We start from the raw sequence: 24,186 nt of genomic DNA on the forward strand, positions 1-24,186 counted from the left end.
ATGTAAACTTAATTAGACAGAGTTGAAAGATTTGTGGAGTGAAAAAAATCACTCAGAGAACTGGATGCTAAGTGATTTTTAATATTTAAATAAGACAGTGTAGCACTGGCTAACCTGTGTGATCAAGGAAATGGTGGGATGTACTAGACAGCCAAATCTTTTCAGAGCCAACACTCTGACAGCAGTGATGAAGATAACAGGTGTCGTTGTATCATACTATAGTACTGATTTCAATGGGCATGAACATAAAACATAGTCCAGAACCAGCAGCATACACTTCAGCCATGTGCTGTATAACAGCCTAAGTCAGAGAAGTAAAAAAGCCGCATGAAAAGTGCACATGCAAGCTGCTATTATTTTGATATTCACTTTTTATTACATAAGTGTGAAAAAGTCCTTCAGGTCAGCTATGGGCAGGTGCAGTGAGTCTGGCTGCTCTTAGCTCTGTGAATTTATAGGGAACATCACTGTCACGCTGTTATCAGAGCCTTCATGCTGTGGGCATGTCCATGGCAGCCAGTTAAGCAAAGCCATTGTGTTGGCCATAGCTGTGTCCCATGATCAACCAGGTTGTTTCAGTGTCAGAGGAGCTGGGCCGTGCCAAAAAAGCCTCTCCCAGGTAGGCGGTGAGATGGCATGAGCTGGCCATGGCTCACTGCATCTGGAGACTGTTGGCATTGGACAATCTGGCCAAAGCTGCTATATTTCTGCAGGAAAGAGAGTTTAGCCACAGGGATGCAAGCTTATTTCCTTGCTAGCATAGCCTTAGCCGTTAGTTCTTTCCCAGCCCATCAGGGAGACTAGAAAAACTAATGAGCAAGCAACCAAGCTGATGTCCAGTAGGAATTTGCACCGCTTTCATTATTGCTCATGAAAACAGACCCAGCACACAATGTTGACGTGCTGACATTTTGCAAACAAAAGTATTTTCAAATTAAAAAACTCCTGACCAGCTGCACTCCAGATAAATGGCTCATGACCAAAAGCTGCAGATAGTTGTGTCCTATCTGACCCGATTCTGATTTCTCACTTCCAATAGATGACTTTTCCCTGTATAAAATTGTAACTACCATTGACACCTTTGCTCAGAGTCTCAACAAAATTTGCATGGATTAAGTGACCGTGAAAATGCTAACGATAATGCCGTTCCCTTTATCTTGGGTCTTCCAGTTTGCAGAACTTTTCATTGATTTTTTCCATAATCCTCATTGATTTCTTTAAAGGGAATCAGGGATTATTTCCAAGGTAATAACTTGCTGTTTGTCTTTTCTTTTCAAGGCACCGTACTTTCTGACATCATTCAGAAATACTTTTTCTCTCCCACACTCTTCAGAGTCATTCGCTTGGCTCGAATTGGCCGGATCCTAAGACTCATCCGGGGAGCCAAAGGAATTCGAACTCTCCTTTTTGCCTTAATGATGTCCCTACCTGCTCTGTTCAACATTGGCCTCTTGCTTTTTCTGGTCATGTTCATTTATGCCATTTTTGGCATGGCTAACTTTGCCTATGTTAAGAAGGAGTATGGGATTGATGACATGTTCAACTTCCAAACTTTTGCTAACAGCATGCTCTGTCTCTTCCAAATCACAACGTCAGCTGGCTGGGATGGTCTTCTCAACCCTATTTTGAACACTGGACCACCATATTGCGACCCAAACCTTCCAAATGCAAATGGTTCAAAGGGAGACTGTGGAAGTCCTGCCGTAGGGATTTTATTCTTTGTTACTTATATCATTATATCATTTCTCATCGTTGTAAACATGTATATAGCCATTATTTTAGAGAACTTCAGTGTAGCCACTGAGGAAAGTACAGAGCCTCTAAGTGAGGATGATTTTGATATGTTCTATGAAATCTGGGAGAAGTTTGACCCTGAAGCCACTCAGTTTATTGAGTATTCTGCACTTTCAGACTTTGCAGATGCACTGTCAGAACCTTTGCGCATAGCGAAACCAAACAAAATCAAACTCATAGCAATGGACCTGCCCATGGTCAGCGGAGATAGGATCCATTGCTTGGATATTTTGTTTGCTTTTACAAAAAGGGTGCTAGGAGAATCTGGGGAGATGGATGCCCTTAAAATACAAATGGAAGAAAAGTTCATGGCGGCAAATCCATCCAAGATCTCTTATGAACCAATAACAACAACTCTCAGACGGAAACAAGAAGAGGTCTCCGCCATCGTCATCCAGCGCGCCTACAGGAGACATTTGTTTCGGCGCTCAATGAAGCAGGCATCTTACTTGTACCGACACAGAACTTTTGACGGCAGCATCCTCGAGGACGATGCACCCGAGAAGGAGGGTCTCATTGCATTCATGATGAATGAAAACTACGGCAGGCCAATAGACAAATCAGAAACCCTGTCCTCCACGTCCTTCCCTCCGTCCTACGATAGCGTTACCAGAGGTACAAGCGAGAATCTCCAGCTGAAATTGACAGACTCGAGCAGAACCGACGAGGCCATAGATTGTTTGCTCTCACCAGACAGAGATAAAGAATCAATTGTTTAAATGTCTGTTTAGAATGCTTTAAAATATTGTTTACAGAATGTAATGCTGTAACTACACAACGATTGAAGCAGCCTTTTTATTAAACATTAGTTGCAAAAGAAACAATGGAGTTTTTACCCTTAACTACAGGAGTCTAATAAGTCATATAACCTTTGACCCTGCTCTTTTTGACTTGGCTCAATATTTATATTTATATATGCACAGGAAGAATCTTGGCAGGGTCATGGCTGTTATATCAATGGTGTGAATAGGAATATGCTAGACTGTAAAACAGTAAACACAGTGTATATCTATCCACAGATAAAGCCTGGCTGTATACATTCATTTAAGGTCTTACTCATATTAGTGTGTTTACTTATGGCAATGTATGACCTTGCATTCTAAAAAGAAAAAAAAATATATCACAGCTGCTGTAGCAAAATGTAACACTTACTGTATATGTTGTGAATGGTCTTTCATAAATTTATTATATTTGATATTTTTTTACTTAAAAAAGTCTCTTTTTCCATGGAGATTAATGATCCTTACACTCTTCATGATGAACTCTGAGTCAAGGTAATAGGAACTTGCGGGATCCCCGTTGTTTGAAGAGGAAAGTTGTTGCAAAGTAAACCATCCAGTTAGCAGCATTTAACTGTTTATTACACTCAGCCCTCCCCGCTGGGACTTGAAACTGCTCATCAGCAGGAGCAGAAAAAGAAAGAAAAACAAAAACAAAAACAGAAGGAAATGATGACAAAAATCATAAGAGAAATTGCTTGTTCTATCCTTCAGGAAGCCAGAGAGTAATGGATTCTGTTTGTAAAACTGTTAATAAAAGCACTAATTTTTTAGTATGTTTCAAGAATCTGCTTTGAATACTGCAATCAAACTTGCCATAGAAGTAGTGCATCACTTGTGTGTAGTGCTCAAGGCACCGTCTATGCTGGCAGAGTTAAGGGCATGGGATAGGCTATGATTTCCCAGGAACACTGAGCTAAGCAGCCTTTCTGGAAACTCTGTGCATCAATATTACTCCAAAAATAGTATTATTAGTCATAACAACACTGATTGGGTCATGAGGAATGGCTGCAGCAGTGTGTTCAAGAAGGTTGGAGGGGAATCGCCCCTGGATCTGTATGTAACCTCTAAGGTTTTGAATCCTTTCTTCTCAGCGTCCATCTTTCATTTTATCAGATGGTACAGTTAGATGACTGGGGAAGGACAAGAAATATAGGAACCAATGATAAGAATCCACTAGAAAATAGAAATATCCTCATTCCTGCAGGCAAAGGAATATTTACAGCTGACGCATCAGCTTCAGGCCAAAGAAATGACAACAGAATGGAAGGTGGATGTGTGGCTGTAGAAAAGTATTAGAGGTTTTATGTGCTAACATAGCTTATTATTTATTATTAAACTTTTGGCTGTGGTAGAATATGAGAAAGTATCTATGGAATATAGAGACAATTCTGTCATTGCAGACAGGTTCTTTCTTTTTCACCTTCAGACTGATTGTACTTGGTTTGGTTGAACTTCGTGAAAAATCTTGAGATTTCTGTAATGAGCCATTGCACTTTAAGGAAGAGTAATTGTGCTTTTCACCTTGGAGAAGCAAAGATATCAAGAATGTATTTAAGGTGTATTGTGATTGACATTTAGTTACATCCCAGGTTGTAAAGGTGTCAAAATCCACATGGGGTTGGAAACAAGAATTAAAGCAACATGTTACAGCAAATTTTGTCTATGGCCATTGTTATCTGTCCTCTAAACAAGTCGAAATGTGTAAAGACAACGTGTCAAGAGGATGACTATGTATCTGTAAATATGGGCTAATTATTCTCTCCATTCATTGAGAGGTGTCTCAGGCATTCACTTGAGAGTGGGCTATTGGATAATGCAGAGGATTTGCCAGCAGGATTCCTGGGGTCTATTCCTGATTCTTGCTACATGATTTTTAGGCAAATAATTGAACCTATCTGTGCCTCAGTTTACCCATCTGTAAAATGGGGGTAATAATACTTACCTACCTCACAGGGGTGTTGTCAGACTTTCTGGTTGCAAAGTGCTATAAGGGAATGAAACGTATTCTATAAGTATTATTATAATCATGCTCTCTTGCCCTTTTAACCCCATGTCTATGGTGTATAACATAGGGCTGTTCCTCTGGAGATTTTGTTGCCTTTAAATCTTGTATGTAATTAGATTCTAACCTAAGGGAACTACTCTTCGTTCCTTAAAGTGAAAACACTCTGTATTCTTTCCTCCCTCCTCACCATCCTTTCCCCTCACCCTCCTCCACCCCCAAGAAAGAAAATTGCTCAAGGCTTCTCAAATTAGAGAAACTTTATACAGATTCCCTGTGTATTTATGCTGTAATCTTATTCTGACTGTACATATCACCCAGAAAGAGTATGCGATTTTTATATTTATATGCATACACACACACACACACACATACATATACCTATACATATATAAGTATATTGTGAGTTTATAGAGTGACTGACACTCAGAGGACACGACTTACTGATTAAAATGTTTTGTTCTCAGTGGGATTTATTGATCATTAGAAATGAGCTGCTGCCTATAATGAAACTGTTTAATTAGGAAATAGTACATGCATTACCTGCTGAACAAGCATTTATTGGCTGACAACTGGTAAAATTATTTTCCTTTCAAAGCTTCAGAATGAAAAAAAAAAAAAAGAAGGAAAAAAGCTAAGAAATAAGAGGATTAATTATCTGATTTTTATCATTCAATATATAATGTTCAAAACAAACAACAACAACAACAACAAAAAGCCAGCCTGCACATAGCAATGCTGTGTTGATCACTCTGTTTTACAAATATTTTAATTATTTGCTTATTTTCAACTTATATTCTTAATAAGAGTGTAGCCCAGTGATGAATGGGATGCAATGCAAAGATAAGCTGGCAACTGATCATAATAGAGAAGAGCTCTTCCTTGGGTCATTTCACTCATGTGTTGAACATTTCATTGCCATTGCTGTGAGACCCTGTAGTACTATTGCAATATAACTGGCTGTGTTTTTACCCAAAATCTGTTTAAAAAAAAAAAAATTGTCAATTCAAAAAAATATATATGAAATTAGGTCTTAACTATAGGTGTTTACGGTGCGACTTTTTATTAGAAAAAAAAATGAATTGTAAATTATTTTCAAAAGCTTTGTAACAGGAAGATTGCTTTTCCATTGGGTTCTCAATTTTGTGGAACATTTATTTAAAGCCGAAGAGAGAATGGTATCTTTGTATGGTATGCAGAACTTCCCTCCAAAACTTCAGATAGCCTCACTTGCAGGTCTTTATTAATGGAGATGCCGATTTGTACTCAGCAATGATACGACCCCCCAGTACAGTGACTTAGTTAAAGACACTTAATAGTTGGCCCACACTGTCTATAAGCATGAGTGCTACCATTTTTTCTGTTGATTTGTTCAATAAAGGCTACCACATGAATCACTCAAGCTACAAAAAGAGCAAGGAAAATATCAGCCAATATCATAGGACATATTAAGCTGTTTGTACCTGGAAAAAAAAAATCAAGTTTATTATGTTTCTTTATTAAATAAATAAGGATAACAAATATTTCCTGTGTCAATTATTTTTTGTTATTTTATTTATGTGACTTCTCTGGTACCTTCAGCACCTTTGTTTGGGAAATGCATGGTGACTTCTGTTAGTCAGTGAAGACCCCTCCAGTTCATCTTGCACTATAAGGCTTACTACAGGGTGTTAAAGGCTTGAGCCAAAGCTTGATGAAATTCATGGAGAAGCTTTGGGTAATAAAATAACCAATTAATGGTAGTATGGATTTTTATCTACTATAGTTACACAGATTTGGCCTTTGTTTGTTATTATTGTATTGGTTATATATTAAAATGGCCACTAAACAAAAGGCAACATCCTTCCCAAATCTTGACTTTCTCAGAACTGGGAGGATCTTCAAGGGGGACAGGTGACCACCCTTGGAGCTCTTCCCTTAGCTCTTAGAATCATAGAATCACAGAATCGTTATGGTTAGAAAAGATCACTGAGATCCCCAAGTCCAACCCCAACCCATCCCACCATGCCCACTGCCCATGTCCTCAGTGCCACATCTCCACAGTTCTGGAACACCTATGGGGTGACTCCACCATGTCCCTGGGCAGCCTGTGTCAATGCATTACCACTCATTCTGAGGAGAGATTTTTCCTAAAATCCGACTTGAAATCTTCCATCCTGAAGATAGCCAAATTGTGATCTTTTCAGCACTGAGGGAATCAGCATTATCTCTATGCAGCCTCATACCAATTTAGTTACCCTGTTTCAATAATTTGAATTCTGTTTAATCAGGGAAAGTTTTGCAATCACATAAAAGCAGAAGAAAACTGAGCTGGTTTAAACTGAAGTGAAAGAGTCCAATCAGTCCTTTGAATTAATTTAATGAAATCAGTTTATAGCAGTGTTTTACATTAACCTGGGACAGAGTGACCTGTGGGAAAGACTTTGGGTTCTTTTAAGTAAACATTTAAGAGAATGTGTCATGTAATAATATCACTTCTGAGTAATCGTGTGCATAGAATAAATCTGATTGAAGTTTTTTCAGCAATGTACTTTTGGTTGGAAGGAGCCATTTATTGAAATAAAAACTTTCCACAGAGACATGTCAGGTCAGACAAGGAAATTCCTTGTTATAATTTATCATCAGAATTCCCACAGAAAGGACATTCAGAGTATAATCCCTACTGTGATGATTTCCATTGGTAGATTGTTACCAGACTGTTACTTAGCTCCTCTCTATGTGCTCCCATCACTGTGCTAGGGGCTGGTTTGGGTTATGGGACTCTCTTCCTTTTCATGCAGGACTTGGGGAGATTTATAAGGGGTTCAGGTGTTTTCTTTTTCAGGATGAAATTTCATAGAAACATTCACTTTTTTTACCAAAGTGATTTCTTATTTTTCAGACCTAACAAGGAACATAGAGGACGGGCTCCACACTTACTGCCAATTTTTACAGAGTGTTGAGTTTGTTGGGTTCCTTACTTCCTTCCTTCCTTGCTTCCTTCCTTGCTTCCTTCCTTCCTTCCTTCCTTCCTTCCTCCCTTCCTCCCTTTTTTCTTTCTTTAATTTAGTGTGTGTGTATGGTTGTTTTTGTTGCTCTTATTTTCAATAAGGTTCTTTTGATTATCATATCTTCAGGTCTAATAAATCAAACCTGTTTGAAATCTGTGAGATCAGATACAGAGACTGCCTTCTTCAGATTCACTCTGTGATTTTGCAGTGGTTTTGATTCCTTTTTATTTTTCATGCAAATCAGTTCACAAATACTAGGACCACCTTGGAAATAAGTCTGTGTTTGGATAGACAGCAAGAGCAGTAGGAGCAGGAAGGAAGGAAGGAAGGGAAGGAGGGAGGGAGGGAGGAAAAGATAAAAGAAAAGAAAGGGAAAGGGAGAGGGAGATGGAGACGGAGAGGGAAGGGAGGGAAGGAGGAGAGGGGAGCGGAGGGGAGGGGAGGGGAGAGGAAAGAATGGAAGGAGAGAGGAGGGGAGGGGAGAAAAAGAAAAGAAAAAAGAAAGGAAAAGAAAGGAAAGGAAAGGAAAGGAAAGGAAAGGAAAGGAAAGGAAAGGAAAGGAAAGGAAAGGAAAGGAAAGGAAAGGAAAGGAAAGGAAAGGAAAGGAAAGGAAAGGAAAGGAAAGGAAAGGAAAGGAAAGGAAAGGAAAGGAAAGGAAAGGAAAGGAAAGGAAAGGAAAGGAAAGGAAAGGAAAGGAAAGGAAAGGAAAGGAAAGGAAAGGAAAGGAAAGGAAAGGAAAGGAAAGGAAAGGAAAAAGAAAAGAAAAGAAAAGAAAAGAAAAAAAGAAAAAGAGAAACCCATTAAGCTGTAAATGATATGGCTGCTTGTGCATGTCAGCGGTGAAAGACAGGCCTCACTGGGTGAAGAACAAACATGGAAATCCTTCTGAATGTTTACATATTGCAAAGAAATAGCACCCATGTCAAAGGGAAAGCATGTGAAAGCAAATAGGTCAAGGGGAATAGCTATTGGCAGCAATTGGCAGCAAGCAAAAAAATGCTTCAGAGTCAAACGTCACTGATAACCCCGTGAGGACTGGAGGTGTTGGACCGCGGCAAAGGCACGGTTTTGTCAGCACCTCCACACGAGCTATTTTAGCAATCTGACAAGCCTCTGAGCAGCTCCTGGGCTGTGTGTTCATGCTACGGCAAAATTTCAGAGGCAGCTTCCAGGGTTGGCCAGATCTCGGCAGTCACACTGCTTGTTGGTGGGCCATGAGGTTGTGCAAGCCCATGGCATTAAGTCGTCTTCATGCCTTGGAAATTAACAGTACTGAGTACTACACAGTAGAGAGCCAGTACTCAAACTTGTCACCGGAATGCCTTAAAATTTGAGATTTTTATTTAAAAGAAATGCATCTTGGAGAATTTTTGGATTTTTTTCACCAAAACTTCAAAGGTATGTGCTATGTCCAGTCCTGGGCCACCCAGTACAAGAGAGAGATGGACATTCTGGAAGGAGTCCAACATAGGGTCACTAAGAGGATCAGCATACTGGAACACTTCTCCTGTGAGTAGAAGCTAGGAGAGCTGGGACTGTTCCGCCTGGAGAAGAGGATGCTCAGAGACATCTGTGCCCAGTGCCAGGAGAGAGGCAGTGGGCACAAACTGCAGCACAAGAGGTCCCCCTGAACACCAGGCAGCTGTGCAGGTGACGAACCCTGGCACAGGGACCCAGAGGCCATGGGCTCTCCTCCTTGGAGATGTCCAGAAGCAGCCAAGGCGTGGGGCTGGGCACTCTACTCCAGGTGGCCCTGGTAGGGCAGGGTGGGACCAGAGGCACCCAGAGCTCCTGACATCCTTAGCCAGTCAGAGATTCTCTGGCCATGTTTTCAAGCTTTCTGGCTTTCTACCAACTACACTAGGGAAAAAAAAAAAAAAAATAAGGGCTTTAAGGCAAAAAGAGCAAAGATTGAGGAAGTAAGGATAAAATCATGCAAAGTGGCCCTGCAAGGAGTTAAAATTCTGCCCTCTGCTAAAAGGTGACTTGAAGTGCAAATCTCTGTTTTCAAAAGTCAGTGTCTTCTGTGGAATCCTGGTCACACTAAAGCCTAAGGGAGTTGAGCAATTACCCTTAGGGGAGCCAGGTTTCTAACCCTCTTTTTTTTTTTTCTAAAAGGCTGTTTCAGTTGCTCACATTTGTCTTAATTTTTAATCTCTTCAAACCTGCAGACGAAGCAGAAAGGAAATGATTTTCATTTTTAGCTCAGGGACAAGCTGTGCAGGTGAAGAGAATTCATCCAGAGGACACAAACCTGGAGTGATGTGTCTCAATGTGACACAGGACAACCCAGCCTTTGGTGGCCTTGGTCACATCCTGGATGTCCCCACCTGGTGCCGGTGGGTCCAGGCAGTGGGGAGGTGATCTGGATGTGTTCCTGCAATGGGATTCACCTCCCAAGAAGTGTAATAAAGTACTGAAGATTCAGTGAGTCAAAAGATAAAGGGAGGAAGGCACAGAAAATAAGATTCCTAACATTCATTATTCTGTAATATTTGTAATAATTTCTGCTTTCCTTTTTCACAGTTTTAAGCCATGTAGTTTCTCTCCTTTCCAAAGAACAGAACACAACAGGATGTATGTTGGTATAGGTAAGAAAGAAAAAAACTCAATTTTTTTTGCAAGGGGAAGCCAATCAGGTGTGATTGGCCAATCAGCCAAGCAGGAGTCAAGTGTGAGCTGTGAGGATAAAGCCCCAGTCTGTCGCCCATTGCCCACCTGTGCTCTTGCCCTCCACCATGAAAAGATCTTGCATTTCACAGGTGTGCTGGGAACCATAAGCCATGAATGTCACAGAGCTTATTTTTGGGTAGGGTCTCAAGGACCTAACAGCTTCAGGGTCCAGAGCATGAACTCGCTACCCAGCAGCTGTGATCTCCTCACACCTCAGACTCTGTGGGAAGATCAGCCCGAAGATTAGTCAGCCTTCACATTCTTGGAGCGTTTGGCATAGAAACACTTCGGGGCATTGACAAGGGGAAGGTGAAGGGCTACCCAGGCTCCAGAAAGTGGTAAACATGGCCCCTGTCCAAATCTAGCAGGGGTAGTAGGGCTTTATAAGGTTAGACATGACACAGGGAGTGAGGGATGACGTGTTGGCTTACACCTCTCAAGTCAGTTCAGTGTTGCAGTGTGTACTGGGAAGGATGGACCAAGCACATCCCTTGACACTCAAAGCAAGTCTTCCTGCTTAGTTCCCTCTTTAAAGAAATTTATTTCACATGCTCAGATCTGGAGATGGGAAAAACAAGATCTGTAGTAAAACCATATTATCACCTCCATGAAGGCAACCACAGTGTACCTTTCTTAGGGATTTGCCTTGGAGAAAACTCCAAATAAAGTCAATGGGGACTCTCCAGAGGAAAAAAAATGCGATTAAAACTCGATCCTGTAGGAATCTTTTTATCTGATGATGTTTGTAATTAGCAATCTGAGCTTTTGTAATCCTCTCCATTCCTAGTGTAGGTAGCTGAGTGTTGTATGTATTGCAGTTCTGGTCTCAGAGCTGCGTCCAAATCCCCGAAGCCTGAAGCTTAAGGTCCTTACCCAGCTCTAATTTGAGAGCTTTGACTCTCACACCAGCTGACTGCATGGATTAAATGCATGTAAATACCTTCATAGTGACTAGCAAAACATACTCGTGACACTATCCTAAATTGGGATGCTCTCTCTCCAGGGATGTCAGTTTGATGTTATCGCCTACTCAGCAAGTAAGTCCCTTTATTGAAGGAGGAAGACCTCATGCTCTCCATGATGCCCACTCATAACAAGCTTCTTTTTCCTCTAAGTTTGCATTTTGTTCTGCTTTGCCATCATTAAAGTTGGCTTTCTAAATGCCAGGGCTCAAAGATGCAGTTATTAACGTTTCGATATCATCTCTATTTCAGCTCAGCCTGCTGTGAGTCACTCTGATGTTTGCACCTTGCTGCTCCTTCTCATTGGTCTGCAGAGGAGTGAGGATGAGAGGTTTCATAACAAACACTCATCTCCCTTCTGAGCTAATGGGGTCAGACAGGTCTGCTGCAAGATACAGATCTCCTTAAGGGTATCATAAAGAGAAGAGCCGTGAGAAGATGGACCTTTCAATATGACTCCAAAGTTCATTAGATTATAGCACTTGCTCTACAGCTGTGCACAAGGCAGTGCCTCACATCCAGCATGAAACCCAAGATTCATTCCCTTACCCCTCCAAAATGGTTGAGTCTCCCTACATCTGCTCCAAGTGCTAGTTTTCTGTTTGTAGAGATATAAATTATTCCCAAAGAACATTTATTATTACTATCATCATCATCATAATCATTTACTTTGGCCTCTTGCCCAGAGGATACATAGAATGTCAGGTCTAACCTCTGATTCCTCTGAGCAAGGTCTCACTTTCCACCCTGATTAGCTGGAGCAGCCTGAACCCTGACAATGCATGTGGGAGGTGCAAACAGACTAGATCAGAAGTCTGGGAGGTCTTTCACAGTTGACAATTCACAGTAGCCTGCTAGACCAAGCTCCACCAATGCCTCAAGGCCTGCCAAGAGGAACAACAGCTTTTGGGAAGAGAAACGTATAAAAAAAACGGATGACTGATGATGGGAGAGAATCAGTGAGAGAAGGAAAGAGGTAGGAGGGTATAGGGGTATTTGTGTGTGTGGCATGGATGGGGACGTCCCCAAAACAGACATTTTGACCTGCTTCAAATGGTTTGACTTAATCGATACTATAAATATATTTATTAAGGGAATCTTTGGCTGCAGACATCATGCTGAAATGTCATGCTCAAATACTGGACTCTGCAGTTTTTTCTCTGAAGATGCTGCTGCTTTAACAGCTGCTAACACTACCAGAAAACACCCAAGGAGCAAGATAGTAACTCTGTGGTCCAGACAAAGCTATGCTAGTACTGAGGTCTGTTCCTGACAGTGTCTTGTTTGGCAGTGAAGGAACAATCTCTTTGACACACGGCTCGTACACCTGGGGAGCAACCCAGGGAGTTCCCTAGCCAGGCTGCTGCTCCATCTGTTCAGCCCTGATGAAAATCATTTCTGATCTGTTGAGTCATCAAAAAAAAAAAAAAAAAAAAAAAAGTGATATATTCTGCTTTGAGAGCTTTCCCTGGCAGGCCCCAGGAATAGGGAACTTTAGGGAATGGATGTGTGAGAACTGTGTTTCTCCATTCTGAACTCCTGAGGACATCTGTCTGAGCCAAAGGAAGCTCTTTATTTTTAGAGGATGGAGAAGGAAGGCTATGTTATAACCTAAAACTGAGTGCAACATCTATGAACCCAAAACCGCAAAAGGGCTCAGTCACACTCACATTACAAACTGACCAAAAAATCTAATATTGGTGGAATTCATGTGTCTGGTGTCTTGCAGGAAGGTGACCACAAGGAATGCAGAGCACGATCTGGCTGTCCCCAGGCTTGGGGAGATAGCCTGCTGGGTTGGAGACCTGTCCCATATGCCAGGCAGCCCAAGATGTGTTGTTGTTATCTTTGTTTCCAGGGGATGATGGAATAAGACACAGAGCTCCATGTAGTAGAGTCAACTCATCTCTCTGGTGATGGCAGTGCTGTCACAGGACCCAAGGCCAGAGTGAGACAAATGCATCTGACTCAGCAGTAAATCAGCTTCCCTCCCCCCCCACACGCAGCATGACTACTGCTGATCCATAAAGGATGCCCTGGGCATCTCTCATAACAGCAGCTGTCCCTCTCTTCGGAGCAGAGAGGCATCTAAGAAGTCTTGGTATGTCTCCTGCCACATTCAGCAGGAAGACTCAAAGTGCACTGCAGGCTAAAAGTGATCTTGCAGCAGGGCCAGAAGGTTCAAGACCCACTCGTCCTTGTCACAGCACATTAAAAATGGGTAATCATTCAGCTGTGCAGAAGTAAAGGCTTTTTTTATTATTATTTATTTACTTATTTATTTTTGCAGAGCAAACGTAATCTTTTGCCACAAATCAGCGTGAGAAACAGTGGGCAGGCTCCAGGAGCAAACTTCATGCTGACACATGGACTCTATGAAGACTGCTCGGCAAGACCTCGGTTTCTGGGAGGGGAATATAGGTCAGGAACTTCCCTCCTCTTAGAAAGATGCCTCCTGAGGAGCACTGCCAACTGCTACCCTCTGGCCACAAGGCAAAGGCAGTCTGTACCGTGTTGCTCATGGATGCTGGTGATCACATCAATGTGCTCTTGGGAAACATCGGTGCCCTTCTCCTTTTTCTCTCACCCAGGTCTCTGTTGGGAGCATCTGGCTTACTGCTGGTTGGTAGAGATCTCTGGCAGGGCTTTCCTTGACTTTCAGCAGGAGAAGTACAGCCAGAGAATGGTTGTCTTTCAACAACTGAACTAAGTTGCAAATTCAGGCATTTTGACCAACTTTACATTAAGCGTTTTGACTTAATCAAAACTGTATGTATGTTTACTAGGGGAATCTTTGGCTGCAGATATCATGCCGAAATATCATGCTGAAATATTGAACTTCACGGTTTTCTCTCTGCATACGTTGTTTCCTTGTCTGCCTTCTGCTTCATTAAGCTTCAGGCTAAAAGAATTTCTGTCCTTGGTCAGGTTTGGGCAACCAGATCATGTCAGATGCCCATGGCCCTACTCTCAGAGCTGAAGGTCAAAGAAGACAATTTCTTTCAATTACCACCCCAACTTGAAGATGTACCATGCCATAGAATCGTAGAATCACAGAATCATTTGAGTTGGAAGGGACCTTTCAAGGCCATTTAGTCCAACCTCCCTGCAATGAGCAGAGACATCTACAGCTAGAATATTCTGGAGGTGAAAGTCTCTGTTTGCCACTGGGGGTTTTGCAGCACCTAAGGGGACTCCTGCATGGCTTACTACAGCAGTGAGCAGAGCTCAGAGCTCCTGCAGAATGGCACTGCACAGCTTTGGCTGTCCAGACCCAGCCCTGCTGCACTCTGAATGTCAAGCCCAGCCCTGGCCAACATCACACATTTTTTGCCTCAGGTGGCTAATGCTATAGAGAGCAAAGATCATCTAATACATCTTCAAATGACTGGAAATATTTTTATGTGCTATTAGCAACTGAGCTATATCCAACCACATGCAAATATGAAAAGGGGGGTTAAGAAGCATCCTGCTGAGAAGCATCAGTGTTCATTTACCTGAAGCCTGCTTTCCCTGTTGTAACAACTTTTGTCCTCTCTTATCATATTTGTTTTCCCCAGAGCAGCCTAAGCAAGTGACAACAGTTCTAAAGGATTTTGGTGGAAGTGATCATGGTTATAATCTCTTCCATAGCCTTCTTCTAACTACACAGTGATATACTGCCTCTCTGGATGTTATTTGACTGTTAGATCAGTGCAATCAGGAGGACTTGCACTCTCATCTCTTGTTGCTTTCAAATATTCTTGCATAAGTAACTGGCTGAACCATCTGTAGTTGAATTCAGCTGACAGCATTGCCCTTAAACAGGCAGCCCATGACTATTTGCTTTTGTACTTGCTATGAGCAAAGGAATGCAGGGTTAAATGGCTCTCAGTAGGATGGTCCAGCTCTGCACTTGTACCCCTCACTGTAAGAATGCCACCTCTCAGCTGCGCTCTGCCCTCGTGTTTATGGTCAGCTACAAAACATTTACATTGCAACAGCCATTGCTGAAATGTGGTCACTTCTGGGAAGAGAAGCAGCTGCTGTTTGCTGAGGCTTTGTGGTTTGGATGGTGGCTGGAGCCCAGGATTTTTTTCTGGCAAGACCAGCAGTGGGGTCTACAGCCTTGTGTGGACATGCCTTTGTAAGATGGATATTACATAGTTAAGGTGCTGGTGGCAATTTAACCACAGACATGAGCACAGAGTCCCCCATAAACTGATTTATCTTCTTTCTTGGGTAAATGATGCAGCCCATTCTGACTTCTAGCTGCTGGCCAGTGGGCTTCAAACAAGGTGAGGTATGGTGGGCTGTAGCCCTAGGATATCCTGAATAGGGATCCTGAGCAGCCTAATCTGGTGGGTAGCAACCCTGTCTGTGGCAGGGAGTTGGAACTGGATGGGCTTTAAGGACCCTTCTAACTTAAGCCATCCAGTGATTCTATTCTAAGATTATGGCCCTCATATACCTTTCAGATCCCCACGCTCTTTCTGTTGTTTTGTTGAAGTGTTTTTTTGTTTTGTTTTGGTTTTTTTGTTGTTTTGTTTGTTTGTTTGTTTGTTTTAGGAATTTAGGAAATGGATGAGATGAGGTGGGAGTCCATACACTCTGTACAGACAGATGGGATGTCCCATGGTGTAAGCAATGGGAACGCACCACTGCCTCTCATCTCCCAGTCTGGCTCAGATGCAGGTGGATGCAGCACAACCTCTGTTTTGCTAGATTCTAGAAATGAGAAATAAAGCTGGAAATGGTCAAAATGAGGATAAGCTGTAGGTATCTAACGGATTTTATTTCAGAATGGAAAGGATCCAGGTGGATCCTAGAGCAAGTATGGCCTGTTTCTTGGTAAGCCCAAGGGCATCAGTGGTGGCACATGTCTCAAAGCAGACAATAATGATCCAACTCTTGGTTCCACAAGGAACCCAAACCCATGTCTCAGAACAGTGTCCCAACGCTCCATGAGCTCTGGCACTCAGGGCTGGGTCCGCTGCCCTGGGCAGCCCATTCCATGCCCACCACCCTATGGGGCACAGCCTTTCCCTCATCCCCAGCTGCCCCTCCCCTCACAGCTCTATGCCATTCCCTCAGGACCTGTTGCCATGCCTGGGCAAGACCAACACATGAGATTTTCTGAAGCAAAGTCAGAGCAGACCTGGGGTTGTTAATATCCTTTCAATACCAAAGTGCTAAGCACTGTCTCAGAGCTGTACCCAGCTCCCTGCAATAAAGGCCTGCTCCACTTTCGTGGTGGCATTACGTGGTGCATGCCACAAAGCCAAGTCACAGCACTGAAAAAGGTAATGAGACACCCGATATGCCAAACATGTGGTGAATCACAAAGGAACAAGAAGAAATATACAATCAATCAGATATTCAACCACACGAACACACTGACCATCCTGGACGCAGTATATCATCTTCCTCCCAGCGACAGAACACTGCCTGACAACTGTTACGGTCCATCAGTGACAAAACTCCAGCACACCTCCAGCTCTACAGCAGGAGATGATTTGCTGCCACTTTGTTTTCGTTCACCTGATTTTTATTTATATTGTTGGTGGGGGGAAGGCTGACTGGGAGCACCAGCCCCAGCGCATCCGGCCCCGGTGCCTGCCATGTGCAGTGCCCCAGGGATGCAGGAGCACTGCCCGCCGCCATCCCCCACCTGGCAGGGAAGGCTGCATTTGTCAGAAAGCTTCCATTAGTTGTGCATTCCAGCTATAATCTCCCAGCCCGAACACAGCAGCATCTGCTTTGGAGCCAGTATTATATAACCACAATTGGCCTGAGCAGAGCACGTTAAAACCCTGGGCAGGAGAGAGCCATTGATTCCACCACATAAGGGACAGAGTGGAGCTGTTCTTTCGTAAGAGCCTTTCTGTGACTGCACAAAACTCCTTTTCCTCCTTCCCTTCCCTTCCCTTCCCTTCCCTTCCCTTCCCTTCCCTTCCCTTCCCTTCCCTTCCCTTCCCTTCCCTTCCCTTCCCTTCCCTTCCCTTCCCTTCCCTTCCCTTCTTTTCTCTTTTTCTCTTTTTTCTTCCTTTTTTTTCTGTTTTTTCTTTTTTTTCTTTTTTCTTTTTTTTTCAGTTTGAGGCTGTGTCTCTTGCAAGTATCCAAACATGCATCCACATGCAGTAGCTGCCCGTGCTACTGATCTTAAATTCCCAGCCTAGACAACATTAAGAAGTAAGAGATTTTTTTTAAAAATATACTTAGAAATGGTGACAGTGGGATTACAGGCAGGGGAAACTCCAGTGTGTCAGATCTGTTGAGAGGCTAAAAATATGTTCCCTCTTTAGAGAGGGGGAGTGACTGGCAAATAGTATTAATCTGAAACAGTCTGAAGCAGATAGAGGGATTATAAAGCGGCTCATTTAGGACTGCAGGATTCATTTTCAGTCACTCCTTTGCAAAATGCTCAGTGACTCCCATGTATCCGACAGAAGGGCTCCGAAAGCAGTGTGGAGACAGCAGGGAGGGACTTTAGCCCAGTTCTGCACAATTGCAAATCTCCAAGCAGAACATCATTAACTGCGCTCAAGTGACAGCCAGGATTAACTTGGCTGAAACCAAACAGTACAGAAATACGCAAGGCTGAAATCAAGTGAGTCCCAGAAACCTGCTAGGGTAATCTTCTACCACAACAACTTAAGGCAAGGGAAGTTAAAAGGTCGAGTCCTACCACTCTACAGCACTCATTCAGTGGTTTTTGTTTTGTTTTGAGAGTTGGTGTGCACAGGCACATGTGCACACCACACAGAGAAAGAGAGGGGAGGGAATGCAAAAGGGCACCTTTCTTGATTTTAGCTTCCCATCTGCCAGGCTGGGCCCCAGCAGCACCCTCTGGTAACCCGTGCTGCCCCAAACAGCCAGAAGCTGCTGAGATGGGGGCCTGGGCTCTGCATGGCTTTTGCCATGACCAGAATAAATCATTCAAAGCAGTCCTCAGGGGGGAGTTTGAGGTCACGGAAAAGCAATGCAGGAGGAGAAGGAAGAAGTGCGTGCATGGTTCCGAGGAGGTGGGTGAAGGTTACGTGCTCTGGGCAGCCATCCCATGTTTGCAGAGCACAGAGGCATGTTCTTGAGCAGGTTACAAGAGAGATGCCTCAGTTTCTGCCTACAAGGAGGTAATAAGGGATTATTGCTGCCACATCACTTGCAGGGACATTTGCTCAGTTGCTGTATTGGCAGCTTGTGCTGTTGTCTCATTTTTCCCTATTTTTTTCCCACGTGCTCCTAGGAAAATCTGACACACTGATACTGTGTCAGATATGTGGAAACAGCCGTGTGATCCCTAATCAGTCTTTACTTCTCTCCAGGCAGAGGAAAAGCTCTTGCCTCCTCATCTTCATACCATATGTTCTCCACTACTCCAGCCACTATGATGTTCCTCTGCTCCAATTGGTCCAATCTCCCTTGAACTGGGAAGCCTGAAACTGGACACAGTAATTGAGATAGGGCCTTAAAATGCTCAAGAAAAGCAAAAATTTACTTCTGAGGGCGTGTTGGCTGCTCTTGTCCTCTTACAGACAATATGTGATAGACTTCTGTTGCCACAAGGGATGTCTGTAGACTCCTGTTCAACTTGTTGCCCATCAGGACTCTGTCTGCAAAGTCAGCCCTCAGCCAGTCCTGTTATTTGGGGTTATTCTGTCCCAGGAGCAGAACTCTGCTTGAGCTCTTGGGGCACTCTGTGGAGTCCTTGTCTGCTCATATCTCCAGCTATCCTCCAGCTCCCCTGTTTTCAGTGCAAGCGATAGCTGGCACATGAGCATGCTTTTAAATGGCATGTGATGTTTGGTATGTATGGCTTCTGAGACTGGAAAGCAAGAAATTCAGAAAGGTCACTGATTGACTCGTAGGGTTGTGCCTCTTCCTTTTGAGGTGACAACAAGAGATTCCCAGTAAGCACATTAACTAAAGGATGAGAAACATGACTTTGGACATAGCTAAAAGAATACCCTACTACACATTTTTTTTGTAAAGTTCAGTCCCAGTCCTCTATATCTCAGGACGGGTCCAACCAGAATTTTTAAGGAGCACTTCAACTTCTCCTTGCCATACATGATTTGGGAAATGGAGATGCACTGCACTGGTGGTCCTGGTGGCTTCAATCTCCTCGAAATGAGCAAGGGAACTGTTCTGGTGCTCAGGAGCTGATCTGGGACTACGGCTTTGATGTGCTGCTTTCCCCTGGTCAGCTATCAGGTGTTAGGTAAGCAGCAGTTAATTCTGACTGACAGATCTGAGGTTAGGTTTACAGGTTAAAGTTTCACCAGGGAGTTGAGCACAGTGCAGTAATATAAAGAGGAAGATCATTTCACACAAGCAAGCGATCATATTGGTTTTGTACTCTTCAGTGTCTTAATCTTTGTTCCTTAGTCTTTCTTCATTTGTTTACTTTGGGCAAAGGAATTTACTGTACACTTCCTTGCCTTCATTAAAAGTAGAATCATCATAGAATCATAGAATATCTTGAGTTGGAAGGGACCCATAAGGATTAGAGGGTCCAACTCCTGGTTCCACATGGGACCACCCAAAACTCAGACCGTATGACTGAGAGCATTGCCCAGATGCTTGTTGAACTCTGGCAAGCTTGGTACCACAACCACTCTCTGAGGAGGCTGTTGCACTTCCTGACCACCGTCTCAGTGAAGAACCTTTTCCTGATATCCAAGTAGCACATGTAGGCTATGATTTTAGGGGACCTCAAAAGCTATCTAGTTCAACCCCTTGACATGGGCAGAGACACTTCCATCTAGATTAGCTTGCACAAAGCCCCATCCAGACTGGCCTTGACAAACCTATTCTCCAAATTACAGTACTTGCACTAGGAGTATGGTGCAAAGAGGGTTAAATGGCCCCACTGGAGTTGGCCAGCGTGTGTTGGAGCTCATTCATTTCAACTCACCCATTTGCAGTCATCCTACAGGAGCCCTGTACTCAAGACAAGCAACATCTTTAGGTCAGTCCACTTAAAAAAATGCTCCAACTGTTCCCCCTAGATTATATGTGACAAATAATTTGAGTTCATGCATATCGTTATCATCAGTGCCTAATCTCATCCATCACTCTTGACACACTTGTGAGCTATGTTGATCAACTCATGATGTTCCTAATGAAGCTGTGCAGAAGGGATTGTTCAAGGGCCAGTGTGGTTATAATTTCAGGGTGCTCAGACAGCGTGACTGAGATAACGTGGGTGCTTTTTCTCTCCAAGCTCAGCTGTCCACAGAAGAGAGGCTTTCACTGAGTTGTCAACAATGAAGCAGAGTCTTTTGTTCCAATTCATATAGAGCTGACTACTGCGTGGGGAACTCAAATCATTCCTTCAAGTACAAATTACCGTACAGCTGCAGAGGTATGTGATCTGTCACTGTGCTGCCAGGTCACCTACCTCCGGTAGATGAGATGTGGATGAGGTTCACATGTGAGTCAGTGCTGGATCGGCAGCTCAGCGGATTAAAGTACTTCAGCAGAAATATGCTTCCTAGAATAATGTAGACTCCCTGGGTCTGCGTCTTCCTGAGGAAGTACTCCTTTCTTTTCATGGAGACTCTTTGAAAATACAGTATTCAAAAGCAAAAAAAAAACAAAAAAAAACAAAAACAACAACAACAAAAAACCGAAAGATTTGGGTTTTTTTGAGGAAGGAGGAGCTTTTTAAAATAAAACAAGAATATTTCCCCCAGCGTGGAGTAAATCAGAAGACAAAGACGTTGAAGCGAACACTGCTCTCATTCACAAAGGGGAAAGCTGAAACTTGCTTCTAAGCCCTAGCACTGGGAAGATGATTCATTGGAACTGGAATTTCATTCCGAAGGGAAAAATCCCATCAGAACTCTCTGTTCTTAAAAATAATACTTGTCCCGAAATGGCAAGATTTTCCTCTAAATTTTCCATTCGGCATTTCCTGGGAGATAGCATTACTTATTTTCATTCAGTGGAATAATCCAAGTAGAAATGGGGGTCACAAAACATGCTAATTCTGCTCCAGATATAAGCAGAAACATGGACACACCGTGCTTAGGTCAGCAGCCTACTTTTGCAGCTGGAGGTGTTAAATATTATTATTTTGAGCGTGCCATTATTATTTTTAGTACATACTGTCCTACCACCAGCCTCACCTGTTTAACCTCATTTCCAACAGCTTGTGTAGATGGAGGGGTATATACAAGCCTAGAACTAAACCAACTGCAAGCTTTACACCTTTGCATTTACCAGTGCCTTCTGATGGGTGAGCTGTCTATTTGGCCATCTGCTTTTCATTTGAACTACAGGACAGTGTCTCTACAACTGTCTCTTTCCATCCATCAAGCATTCTAGTGCTGACTTGACCAACCAGAGAGATGAGTTCCCCAGTTCCCAGGACAGAGGTCTTGGAGGATGGCAGACCTCCTGGCAGATGTGCCAGGATGCTCCAGGTGGACAGAAGAAAGGAAAACTTTTCTCACTGGGTTTTAGGAGAGAGGACCAAATAAAGCCCTGTTAGATGCAAAGTGCAGGGCCTGAGGCTGGTTTCCTGTCCAGAGCTGAGTGATTTCCTACTTAAAAGCTGATTAATCCAAGTGCTTTTCAATTTAGAAGGCAGAGATCAATCAATAATTATCCCATTTAATCCCAACATAAATCCTTTAATTTTTTTTTAATTAAAAGCAGTGAAGCACCACTGGCCAGGATACACCAAATTGCATTAAACCCTGGAGTCCCAGGGGAGAGGCACAGGCAGCAAATTGTGCATGTGATTTTCCTCTTTCACTGCTGGGTTTAATGGCTGTTCTCTGCCTCCTGGTAGAAAATGATGAGCTTGAGGATGTGTCTGGCAATGAGGAAGCAAATTAGATGTTACTTCCAAGCATGTGGTGACTCACAGACCAAAGTCTCCTTTCTGAAAGGAGAACCAGGAACTGGGATCTTTACCAATTCCTTTTCTGCCACAGGACCCATCAACAGAGATAGGATCCACAAGGTACTGAATTCCTAGCTTCATAGGTGCACTATCTGGGCAACTCATAAATCTGGCTCTCCATTTAAGGAACCTAATATTTCAATATATGTCACTACCTGCAGCTTACAGCAGAAGTCTCTCTTCATGGCTAGCAATTATCACAGTGTAATTATGTCTCTAATCAATTATTTAAAGGAAACTGTAAAAATATCCCCAGAGCTATGTATTAGCTGTCATCCAATCATACAGCCACTGTGCCAGTAAACATGGCAGGACAGCGACGGGGTGCATGGTAAATACCTTTGTTTGCAGCTTTAATTCAGTGGTTGAATTATGAACACCGCTTGCAACTGGTTCTCAGATGCATCTCAGTTCTACCTCTGTTGATCTGAGTAATTAAGCTGGAGTCACACCTTTCTTCTTGATGCCAAGGAAATCTTCATTAAATGTTTTTTCTATAAGTGTGCTCCCTCTACAACTTAATGGTAAAGCTTAATTAAAAGTGCCACTAATTAAATCAATCTGGGCTAATGGCTGAACGTCTCTCCTGCGCTCCTTACCCACAGTAATGAGTCAGTTATGGGACGTGACTATGGAAAGGGTCAGAGGCTTGCAAGATTGGAGGATCCATTCTGAAAATAAAAAATATTATTATTATTAACAGCAACAACAACATTAATAATAATGATAATGGCTGTGCCTAATCCCCCTCCTCCTCCTCCAGCTCAGTGTGAACACTACCATACTTCGAGAAACTCCAGAATTAGCTGAAAATGGTGATGCTGCCCATCACACAGCAAGAGGATGACATATCCTTAGTGAAGGGAAGGCCTTTCCATATGTTTACTCTCAGCAGATGCATCCGGTAGGAACAGCATCCCAGCATGACTCTCTGCAAGCCAGACATGAAGAGTAATGCAAGCAGAAGCAAATGCAGCCAAAGCCATGAGACATTCCCCTTGGTTCTGTAGAGCAGCTTTCAACGTAACAAAACTGCAATTTTTCTCTTACTCTAATCTGACAGCATTTTAAAGATTTCTTTAGATTTCAAAAGGCTGTTTACATTGACCTAAACAGTGAGTTTGCAGCACTGCCCAGTGACAGTGATATCTTCGTTGGCAACCACAAAACCAGGGACTGCATTTATTGCCGCCTCTTTGCTGGTTCCGGCGCTCTGTTTTTGAAGCGTGTATAATTCAGACATCTCTGTAAAAACAGCCCTTCCTTTATTCTTGGAGTCTGAGGGTTCATTTTCTGCCACCTGTTCTTTGAAAGGCTATGAATAAAGTGAAGTTTAATTATCCATAGAGAAAAAAAGGAAAAAAAAAAAAAAAAGAAAAAAAAAGACTAGTTATTTTCTGCAGTGCCCAAGGATTTGAAATGATTGTCTTTTCAGAAAATAAATGTCACACCCGGCAAAAGTGAATGTGGTGGGAGAGCTACACAGTGCAGACATCCCCTAAAGCATTAAACCTTACCTTAGACATACCGTGGGAGTATTTTGGATGTCAGCAGAGGATAGAGCATCTTTGAAGCACATTGCTCCATGGACTACCAGCAGTGTGCTGAAGATCAAACCCATTAATTTGAATGCTATGTGCTGGTCTGGCCCTCACCTGTCTCTGCTGAGGAACATGATTCATAGAATAGGATCGTAGAATCATTAAAGTTAGAAATGAACACTAAGATCATGTGGCCCAACTGTCAACCCACCCCACTTTGCCCACTGACCACATCTCTCAGTGCCACATCTCCACGGTGCTGGAACAGCTCCAGGGATGGTGACCATCCCATCTCCCTGGGCAGCTGTGCCACTGCATCACCACTCTTTCTGAAAAGAAATTTGGTACTGATATCCAACCTGAAAACGCCTGTCTTGACAACTGGTAGGCCATGATGATGATGCTTAACATGGCAAGTCATGTGTCGTAGTGGCTCAGGGATGGGAATGTTTCAGTGATGCTCCTCAGCATGTCCTGGGGGAACAGCAGTGTTTCATGTGGCATTTCCATTCCACAGGATGCTGGGTAACAGCAGGAGTTACCAACAG

At 43.0% G+C, this 24,186-nt stretch overlaps 1 protein-coding gene across 6 annotated transcripts in view; it reads left to right on the plus strand.

The window, feature by feature from the left end:
• SCN5A (sodium voltage-gated channel alpha subunit 5) overlaps positions 1-6,101 on the plus strand; it is a 205,374-nt gene extending 199,273 nt beyond the window's left edge. For 5 of the 6 annotated variants that reach the window (XM_040675933.2, XM_040675923.2, XM_015281250.4 and 2 more), the window contains one exon: positions 1,279-6,101. In XM_040675933.2, the coding sequence (XP_040531867.1) occupies positions 1,279-2,513 (1,235 nt within the window). In that variant the 3' untranslated portion in view covers positions 2,514-6,101. The remainder of the gene's footprint in view (positions 1-1,278) is intronic. The other variant, NM_001318446.3, reaches the window with a different exon arrangement.
• The last annotated feature ends 18,085 nt before the right edge of the window (positions 6,102-24,186 follow it).

This window comes from Gallus gallus, chromosome 2 (assembly GCF_016699485.2).
Source record: "Gallus gallus isolate bGalGal1 chromosome 2, bGalGal1.mat.broiler.GRCg7b, whole genome shotgun sequence".
NCBI classification, from domain to species: Eukaryota; Metazoa; Chordata; class Aves; order Galliformes; family Phasianidae; genus Gallus; species Gallus gallus.